The sequence below is a fragment of the Carex rostrata genome, chromosome 20, assembly GCF_964058835.1.
Source record: "Carex rostrata chromosome 20, lpCarRost1.2, whole genome shotgun sequence".
Classification (NCBI taxonomy): Eukaryota; Viridiplantae; Streptophyta; class Magnoliopsida; order Poales; family Cyperaceae; genus Carex; species Carex rostrata.
Genome location: NC_135937.1, coordinates 4,714,085 through 4,724,525, shown reverse-complemented (window position 1 = coordinate 4,724,525; position 10,441 = coordinate 4,714,085). Strand labels below are relative to the sequence as shown.

The following is a 10,441-nucleotide window of genomic DNA, read 5'->3' as shown; positions in this document are numbered from 1 at the left end:
TTTTCTTTTTTTCTGCTGAAGGCGGGATTTGAACTCAATTGGATTCTGTTGGTGCCAAAACTCTTACCACTACACTAGAGTTCACATGTGTTATCTTATAGATAAATATAGTATTTGACTATTTTTCTCTACAAATTTGATTTAAATTATCTCTCCTCCTTATTAAGAAGCTGAATGTTTTATACTACATAATTTGCTCCCGTTGCTGTGCACGGGCACAATTACTAGTACAACTTAATTATCGTTCGATTGCATTAAGATCCGTCAGACTCAATTTCAGAAACCCTATATATACTCCCACGGACACCGAACAAAATCATCCAATAAACATTTAACAAGTTAAAGCTCATTTACAGAAATGGGTTTCATTCAAAAGCGTCTGTTACTTGCTGTGGTATTTGTTTTAGTTGCTACAATTGAGCTTGGCAAGGTCAGTGGGGCTGGCGAGTGCGGCAAGGTCTCGCCTGATTCAGTGGCTCTCCAAATGATTCCATGTGCACCAGCTGCACAGAATGCAAAGGTGGCGCCATCGCCCAAATGTTGCACAGAGATTCATACCATTGGCAAAAACCCTAAATGCTTGTGCGCCGTACTTCTTTCTAATGCTGCTAAACAAGCCGGCATTAAGCCGGCGATTGCCATTACAATTCCAAAACGGTGCAACATTGCTAAACGCCCTGTTGGATATAAATGTGGAGGTTCGTACAGTTCATACTATTTTGAGTTATACTTGATCGATGTTCATTAATTTGAGTTAGTTTAGGTTTTCCATTTCATTTGTTTATATTATTTTATTAATTTGAGTCAGTTTATATTTATCATTCTTTTGTTAATATATTTCATTTTATAAATGCAGCATATACTCTGCCTTGAAAGGACTGTATGGAAGAGAGATGTGTGTTGTTTAATTAGAACGGGAACAGATAACAGAATCACATTATATCTATGTTTACTTTTGGTTTCTAGTACTACATATGGAGTTTCTGTAATATTATAATTGAATAAAGTGCTATATATATGAAGATATATATAATAAAGTTTGGATAGTGAGTTTGAATCTACTTATTACTGTGTGAATTGCGGATAAAATGAAGTTTCATGACTCATTTGATTTGTTTTTTCTAAACATGCATGCTATTATTAATTACTATTGACACATATTCCCCAAAAACAGTCATTGTATACCCATATAAAATTTAAAAATGTGTTGTGGCCTTTTAATTTATGTTTAGTTACAATATTTTTTTTGAAATCATATTTAATTATATATAGAGATGTAATAACAACCCCCGCAATATCAATCGGTGCCGGGTCTCAATACAAATTTCCATGTTGAAGACGGGGAGTTGAGCCATCTCTTGAATCCGAACACTAGTGGAAAAACATGAATCAGAATCGGCCTATCTGGATCGGCTATATGAAACAACCGATACTAATAACTATCTAGATCGGTTTTCTGAACAAAACCGATCCTAAAAACTAATCAGATCGGATTTTTTAGTCAATCGATCCTAATTTGTGAACTATCAGGATCAGTTGTTTAGAAAAACCGATCCTGATAGTATTAGAATTAGTTATTTATAAACAACCAATCCTAATATGTAATTCATGTTAGTAGGTTTTCTTGTAACTTAATTTTTTTCATGTTATATGTAATTTAGTATCTTATTTTTTTTCATGTTACATGTACCAAAATTTTAATATTTCTAAAGCATATCATAATATTGGTTCCTAAAGTATTAATATTTCTTAAGCAAGTCATAAATTATTTTAATAAATAACCTTATAATTATCTAATAAATTATTTCATAAAATTTATCTTATAAATTAGAACATAAAGAAGGTAATATATTATATTAGAAATTAACTTATAAGTTATTGTATCTTACAAATTATTCCTAAAAGATGGGTTATTTTTTTAAATAAATTATCTTATTAAATATAAGTTACAAAAATTTGTAACATCAAATAAGTATATAAAAAGTCAGATATTTATTCATTTTTTATATTTTAATCCAATAAATAAATAATAAAATTAATTAGAAGAATTTATTTTTTTAAAGTATCTGGATCGGTTTTGTCTAAACAATCGATCCAGATAACTATCTGGATCGGTTCTCTGTTAAAAACCGATTCAGATAGTTATCTGGATCGGTTATTATATAAAGAACCGATCCAGATGTTATTTTTCTTTCAAATTTTCTTTTCATGTTATAAAAGTAAATTACATATAAAAACAGAGAGCAAAATGTAACCTTGATTTATTTAGAATTGTTGCATGTCATGGTAGTTATTATAGTGGTTGTTATGGCCAATCATACACAGATAAATGTCAGTGTTGCTATTAGTGTCAATAGTAATTAATTGTTGACGACTGTTAATTGGTTGATACTAGTTGCACTTAATTACATATCTGCCAATTCTGGTACGTGTTGAGAAATTAAGAAATATAATTCTGAGAAAAATGAATGTTATTGAATGTTATTTTTTAAATTGATTCTATATATTTATACAAACTAATTAAGGCTCAAGGAGCCGTTATTGTAACGTTGGTTTTGTTTCTGAAATACATACAAGGACATATTCTCCTCTTCTTCTTCTTTTTTAATTCTAGTCCTTAATCTACGACGATGATTAATCTCAGATTGTAAATTAATATCCATCAAATATTCTTCTATTTTCGTATATTTTATTTTATTAATTTCTATGAATAAAAAAATTCTCCTTGTTTATATCCATTTTCTTTCTTGGTAAAAATTTATTTTGTAAATTGTTTTAATATGTTATTCTAATAAAATTCTTAAACAAGATTACTTTCTAAAAATTATTTTGTAAATTATATTATCTTAAAATTTATTTTAACATTATTTATAAATTATTTCATAAAATTTATCTTATAAATTAGAACATAAAGAAGGTAATATATTATATTAGAAATTAACTTATAACTTAATTATAAGGTAAATTAGAACATAAAGAAGGTAATATATTATATTAGAAATTAACTTATAACTTAATTATAAGGTAAATTAGAACATAAAGAAGGTAATATATTATGTTGTTCATTCTTATTTTAATTTGTAGTAATGCATTTGGTTGATAATAGTGTTATGTGGTTGAGTTGGCGATCTTTTCTTTTGTTGTAATATACTATTTTTGTTGTTTGAATGAAGTTAATTTATCAGCAAAACAATGCATATATTCTTAATAGAAAATTCTCCGTAACAAATATAATCCATAAAAAATTATCTAATAAAAAGAACAACATCTCAGACATAATTTTAAAAAACGAATATCAAAACTTTTATTATAAACAAAAACAACCATAAAAAAATGAAGTAAAATCTACAATACATATAAAGCTAAATACATAAAAAAAATTGAAAATTACAAATAATGAAAATTAATTATTAACTTATTGTATTGAATTGTCATTGTGATTTTAAATAAAAAGAATACATAACTACTAAAAATACACATGTCCATTTTAGTATGGTGATTGTCAAGGAAGAAGGTGTCAATAAGGTGTGTTACCATAAAATGGTGCAATTGTATCCCTCCTCATTTATTATTATTAATACAAATATAAACCTGTGGAAAAAATTAAGACACTAAGATTATGACTGGAAACACAACATGCATGTGAAATAGAAAATATAAATTGTAATGTGAAAAAAAAATAAGGATGAGTAGATGGTTTTAATTATTGGGTTCACTTTCACTTCGAGAGAAGTTAAAGCTGATCAGTGGTCGGTAGGTCCAAATAGAATAAGGAATTCAAGCCTTAATTATTTTATCAAATGCGGATTATAATCATGTCAGTTTAACATTTAAAATTAGACCTCTAATGATCCCACTATTGTCAGTTTTTTTTTCAGATCCTAATTCTCAAAAAAAAAAACTTTTAGGATCGGTTATTTATAAATAACCGATCCTAAATTTTTTTATTTTTTTTTAGAATTAGGATCGGTTGTTTAGAGAGAACCGATCCTGATACTATCAGGATCGGTTCTAAGCTAATAACCGATCCTAATATATGATAATTAGGATCGATTCTTAGCTTAGAATTGATCCTGATAGTATCAGGATCGGTTTTTAGAGAGAACCGATCCTAATGCTTATGTAGCGTTAGGGTTTATTTTCGTTTCGCGCCTCTGTACTGATCCAAAATATTTGAGTCTCAACTCATCCCTCTCTCTCCCTCTCCTCCGTGTCTCTCTCTTTCTCTATCTCCGTCTCTCCCTCTCCTCCGTGTTTCTCTCTCTCTGTCTCCGTCTCTCCCTCTCAAAGCCGCTCTCCCTCTCGCCTCACCCCCTCCGCTCAGTAAGCTTTACTATTAATTTTAGGTTTATTAACAAAGTGGATTTGCATGTGATTTATCAGCTTTGATGTTAATTTTGTCTTTCATTTGCAAATTTTATTTTGAACGTTACCTTGTTGGTATTTTTTCAGGCTTGCAAATTAAAGTTAGGGGATTTCAATGGTGCTCTATTAGATACTATTTTGCAATTCGTGAGAGGGAGGGTCATGCTAAGGCTTTTTTTCGGCAAGGATAGGTTCTGAAATTTATTTGATATTTGTGTTTTTGGTGCCAAAATTCTGAAATTTATTTGATATTTATGTTTTTGGTGCCAACATTTATTTATATTTATCTAAAGCTTTAGTTTAGGTAAACTTTGCATGAACATGAATTTTTTATAATAATTTAAGATGTGTATGATATTTAATTTAAGATGTGTATATGATATTTGATTATTGCTTCTTACTGTGCAAAAAAAAAAAATTAGGATGCTGGCCAGCAAAATATATATGGAAGCTAGTCAAATAAATAAAAATATTTTTTTAGCTTTAATTAAACATTAGGATCAGTTATTTTAAACAACTGATCCAGATTATTACTATTAGGATCGGTTGTTTAAAATAACCAATCCTAATTCAAAAAAAAAAAATTAGGATCGATTATTTTTTAATAACCGATCCTAAAAGTTTTTTTTTATTAGAATTAGGATCTGAAAAAAAAAATTTAGGATCGGTTATTTTTTAATAACCGATCCTCAAAGTTTTTTTTTTGAATTAGAATCGGTTATATTAAACAACCGATCCTAATAGTTACTATCTAGATCGGTTGTTGTGTACAACCGATCTTGATAGTGTAACATTTGGATCGGATTTGATTTTTTAATTAAAACCGATACTAATAAAGAAGAATCTTGATCGAATTTAATTAAAAACGATACTAATTGTTTTTTTTAATGGTTATTAAAAAACGGGGGAAAAAACTATTAGGATCGGTTCTCAAATATAACCGATCCAGATAAGTGCTTATTAAGATCGGTTGGTTAAAAAATAAAAAACCGATCCTGATAGTATCAGTGTCGCCTTCATCAAGATCGGTTATATTCCGATACTAATATGCGTATATAACCGATTCTGATTCTATATTTTCCACTAACGGAAGCATAGAAGGTCGGCCTTGATCCACCTGATCTCTCTCGCCACCTCCTCCAGGCTCCAGCTCTATAATGCAATTAGTTTACGGTTAGTTAGTTACAGTAATTGAGATAGCAGTTGTATTGTATTGCGATGCCTATATTTTATGGATCGGACTCAAAAAAAAATTTGTTTGCAAATTCTCTATACAGTTTAAAATAAAATAAAAAATGAATCAAACTCAATAAATTTACTCTTATTATATTTGATAGAAACGAAACACTCTTTCTATTTTTGTACGTCTGAATTTTATAATTTCTATGAATAAAATAATTCCCTTATAAAACTTGGACCTTACGATCTAAATCTAACGAATAGTTTTTTTTTTTTTTTTTTTTTTTTTTCTGCTGCGGCTTTATCGCATATGTTATTTTATTTCAGGAGTAAGAAATACCAAAGAAAAATAAAATAAAAAAGGAATCTCCCGTCCATTTTGTCTCTTTTTTTTTCGGATTTTACATCGAATATGGCTTGAATTAGAATCCCCTAACCCAATATTGAGTTTAATTAGATATTAGCACAGATACTAAAGAAACTTTGCGCATTCCACTTTAAGCCGAATTTGAGTTTGTTTGGGTTTAGATATCGGCAGTCCTGATTCAAACTCAAAATTTGAGTTTGTTTGAAAAATCGGGACTGATATTGTCTGGAATTAGGGGATTAACCCATTGCCTTTCTCAAATTTTTTCAAATTTCAAATTTTGTTGTCTTGTATTACAAAATAGGAAACAAAATATTGTATACATCCTTTTGTTACGACATTTTTTACCCATCAATCATAAGTGCACAAATATTTGAAAACACAAAAATTATGCAATCTCACATTCTAATATCGATTTAGTCAGGAATTTTTCTTTTTATGATGCATTTTTTAACACTAAGTCAATGAAAATAATGTCAATATTCTGCTCATGACAAACTCAAATAAATAGTCCGTATGTGTACACTATTTCAATAAGTATATTTAAAGACACAATATAAGTTGTATTTTACAGTTCAAATCAAAATTATGATATCTATTTAGTGTTTAGTGATAATAAGAGGATTTTGATCTTACAAAAATCTGCGTCGAAGACCTAATTAACTCGGATATATTGTTTTAAACAAATAATTTACATGACAAAAATAGAAGTTTATAATGTGCAAAATAAATAAAAAATCAATTTCATTTTCTATTTATCAATTATACAATATGATAATCAATCTGAAATAACTCTTGCTCGATGAACTAGCAAAAAAAAAAAAAAAAACTATACCTACCTCCTCGATAAGTTAATAATAACAAATAATTATCCATACATGAGAATACAATACAAATTGAGTAAATAAGTGAGCAAGTATTATTGACATCTATATTCTATATGCACGAGTTAATTGTTTTATGAGAATTTCAAGTATACATTTGAATATCAAGTTGTCGACAATGGAAAATAAGCTTTCGTGATTTTCATAAATGACAAAAACAATTGAATCTGATGTCTTCACTATATTTGCACAACTTTTAAAGCATCTTGTGCATTACAGAATTAGACCGAGTTGGTCTGAATTCTGATCCTGGTATCCAATTCTTGTGCACCCCAAATTCATTTCCCTTAAGTAACTCCAATTTTGAGTATTGATCCAGACCGTCTGTTTTGCGCATTCACTAGGCCGATTCACTCGAAATCTCATCGGACAGTTCAGATCTAAACTCAAATTTTGAGTTACTTCGTAAGTTCCAGACTCATTACACCCCCAACCCGTCAGCATAATCAACACAGCTCGTTTGGAAATCCAAATCCAAATCGAACTCTCCACATCCGGCTTGCTCTTTTCAAGTAGTGAAATAGGAACAAAACAGCCGTTCTTTTGAAAGACTGAAATAGCAACGAAACCCGGCCTTTATCCTCCTCCTAGGGAGATCAATGATCAACCGAATTTGAGGACAATTTCTTCTCGATTTATCTCTGGGAGCTCCAGTTTGTGGAAACACTAGATTTTTCTCCGTGCGCTCCAGTCTCCAGTTCAGTAAACACAACAGTGAGTCCCACACACACGCTCTAAAACTCTCCCTCCAGTTTTTCTTTCAATTGGTATCAAATCTATGGTTTCCAGTCCTCAGTCCTATGTTAGTGAAAGAACATGATCGATGGAGGCGGGGATGCTGTTAGGGGATCCCAAATTGATCCCCAAAATACCCTAAGAACCAGAATTTCCACTAGCAATAGCCAATACGGCCATGCCGTATCAAGAATCGCCATTGCACAAATCCTGGAATCCTCTGGATTCGAGCACTCTTACCGCAGGCCTATAGATGCCCTTGCTGATGTAATGCTCCGGTACATATCCCATGTCGGTAAATTGTCCGTCTTTTACTCCAATATGTCGGGTCGAACCAATTGCAACGTGTTTGATGTTATTCATGCACTGGAGGAGATTGCATCGGTTCATGGGTTTTCAGGTCAGTCTGATCCTAACCATAGTTTGAGCTACTCTGGTGTAGTTCTTGACCTCTACAGATTTGTTGGAACAGAAAAGGAAGCCCCTTTTGCTGGTTCAATCACTGGATTTCCAGTTACACGCGACAGAAGGGTTGAAACTTCCCAAGTTGCTGAAACTGTAGTAGGAGGTCATGTACCGGGTTGGTTACCGCCTTTTCCAGACCCGAGAACATACATCAACTCTTCTGATAGTGATGAATGTTCCATACCCAGCCAACAAAGCAAACATCCTCATTTTAGCTTTGGAAAATTCTTTTCTTTGAATGGATCGGGTGGTTTTGGTCCAATTGGGCATAACAGCGTAGAAAGAGAGAATGAAGTGGTTGAGAAAAACCCATTTCGGGTCCCACCCCTGCCTCATGGAGAGAGGCAAGATCTAACCATACCCGGTGAAAGAAAAGGTATTTCAGTAATTGACACCTTTGCACCTGTAATTGGAGACTCTGGGGGAGAGATAATTGAAGAAAGAGGTGCTATTTCTAATAAAAGGCCAATTACTCGGTTTAGAATTGGGGTCGGTAGGAAATCTCTGTCAAACGTGCTGACACGGAGAGATACTGGTACAAAGGAGGATTCATGGACAGTGAAAGAAGAAGAAATGGATAGCAAGAAAAGGAGGGCTGAGATGATACTGAAGGAATCAATTGAGAAGCCGAATGAGCTTGCACAATTGTGAGAAATATGAAAAATGGATTTGTTAGGCACCTTAGTTTCTAGTTTAGAGGTAGCTGTTGGGTATACTCTCTTTGTTAATTTTTCAAGGGGAGTTTTGCAATTATTAGGAGAATTCATTCCAGAACTTGTGTGCACTTCTTTTAGGTGTAAAATGAATATGATTTTTTTATGAGGGTAGGAGAGTCAAATGCAATGAAAATTGATGTAGTTAAGATTGAAACTGACCATTGTTAGTATGGGGCTACGGGCTATGTGTGATGTGTTTTTTAATTTTAGTTGCTTTTTCTGTTGTTTATCATGTGTCCATGGTTCTGAATATCCACTTGATTTTGTTATACGGCCAAATTAGTAGTAAATACCCTTATTAACAGGCAACTTAAGAAAGCCCTTGCCAATTGGAGAATCTCATTGTGTAGTAAATGCACACATAGACTCTGATCTGGATGGGGGTAACAGAGGGGACCGAAGGGGAGGGTAGGTGAAAAATCAGAAAGTCACCTGCTCCACAAAAAATATTGGGATGGAGGGAGCAGTTCCCTGCGAGAGTTACTTCGTTACTATAGAGAGGCAAAAATCTTCCCCTCCAAATCGTGGTGTAGCCAAAGGGAAAGCGGGCCCACTGAAAAATTGGCTGAATTTATCCTTTTGCTGCCTCTTACTGTTCTCCTCTTTCGTTTTCCCTCCAAAAAGCAAACAAAAGGTCTTCCTGTGATGTCTCAGAGCAATCAGGTCTTCTTCTAGCAAGTAATTACTGTGCAACCCTTCTTGTGAGGTATGCATCTCAACATACTGCACTGCTGCCACCTCTTCAACACTAAGCCCTAGATTTAACTTATCTGAAATTCAATCATAAAACAGCAAGTAGTATAATATCTAGTAATGTTCATGTTTAATTATCATAATAACATGGTTGCCCATTGAATTTTCACTATTCTCATTTTTTGAATGTTTTCAAGACCAAACTTTATACTAATTAGCAACAATAGTAAAACGGCAAAAGACTTTGGTAGTTTAATGGGGTACTGAGCAATAAAAACTATCTTAATAATTGCACATGATTCAACTTTGTTTTTGTTTTTGGTTTTTGAATCTGCTCCATTTATTTGGTTTGATTATTTTAACTATTCCGTAAATTGATATGTCAACCACATTTGCCAGGCCAATCAAAATTCTATGTTTACCTGTCAAACTGAAACTTTGAACACATGGTTTTGGGTCAGGTTGAGGGAGTTGGTCTGGTCATATTGGTAGCAATACCTTTCTAATTTTAAGCACTTAATTAGAGCAAAGAAACAATGTTTTTCTGATTTTCTTTTCTAATTTTAACCACTTAGTTGGTCAGGTTGTAATGCATGATATCAATGACTCGATAATTTTATCTTCTTCTTAGAGGGTGGGGATGGCTTATTACAAGTATGCGCAAAATTGTCAATAGTTTGGTATCCAGTATCTGATCGAGCTTGTGTAATTGAGAGTACTTTGATCTGATCAAGATTGGTATGTACTAGTGAGTACTGGTACGCAAATATTTCATGAGGCAAGGTGCATTCAGAGGGGGGGACGGGTGCCAGCCTGATTTTTTTTTTAATTCTACTCTTTTTCATTTTTAATATAATTTTTTTTCTTGGGCAAGAACCTGCAACTGACCGCACAATAAAAAAGATGATATTGAAATTGGAACTTAGTTTCCAATTGGTACGTAATTATATAGTGGGCTTAACCTGTATGATGGGGAGATCCATTTTGATGTGTGTCTAACTAGAACTTTATATCTCTTTAGTATTATCGCTTGTCTA

At 32.2% G+C, this 10,441-nt stretch overlaps 2 protein-coding genes across 2 annotated transcripts; both read left to right on the top strand.

Moving 5' to 3' along the window:
- Window positions 1–318: 318 nt before the first annotated feature.
- On the top strand, window positions 319–1,063 carry LOC144572122 (uncharacterized). Its single transcript, XM_078321545.1, has 2 exons — window positions 319–698; window positions 857–1,063. Exons 1-2 carry the CDS (start codon window positions 359–361, stop codon window positions 871–873), a joined length of 357 nt encoding a protein of 118 aa, XP_078177671.1. The 5' UTR covers window positions 319–358; the 3' UTR covers window positions 874–1,063.
- A 6,445-nt stretch (window positions 1,064–7,508) lies between these two features.
- LOC144572121 (transcription initiation factor TFIID subunit 8-like) lies at window positions 7,509–8,938 on the top strand. The gene has a single exon (XM_078321544.1). The coding sequence runs from the start codon at window positions 7,612–7,614 to the stop codon at window positions 8,644–8,646; it is 1,035 nt and encodes a 344-aa protein (XP_078177670.1). The 5' UTR covers window positions 7,509–7,611; the 3' UTR covers window positions 8,647–8,938.
- Window positions 8,939–10,441: the final 1,503 nt, after the last annotated feature.

What these genes read in the sequence shown, in the direction of transcription:
- LOC144572122 (XM_078321545.1), top strand. Translation starts at nt 359, where the DNA reads ATGGGTTTCATTCAAAAGCGTCTGTTACTTGCTGTGGTATTTGTTTTA.
- LOC144572121 (XM_078321544.1), top strand. Translation starts at nt 7,612, where the DNA reads ATGATCGATGGAGGCGGGGATGCTGTTAGGGGATCCCAAATTGATCCC.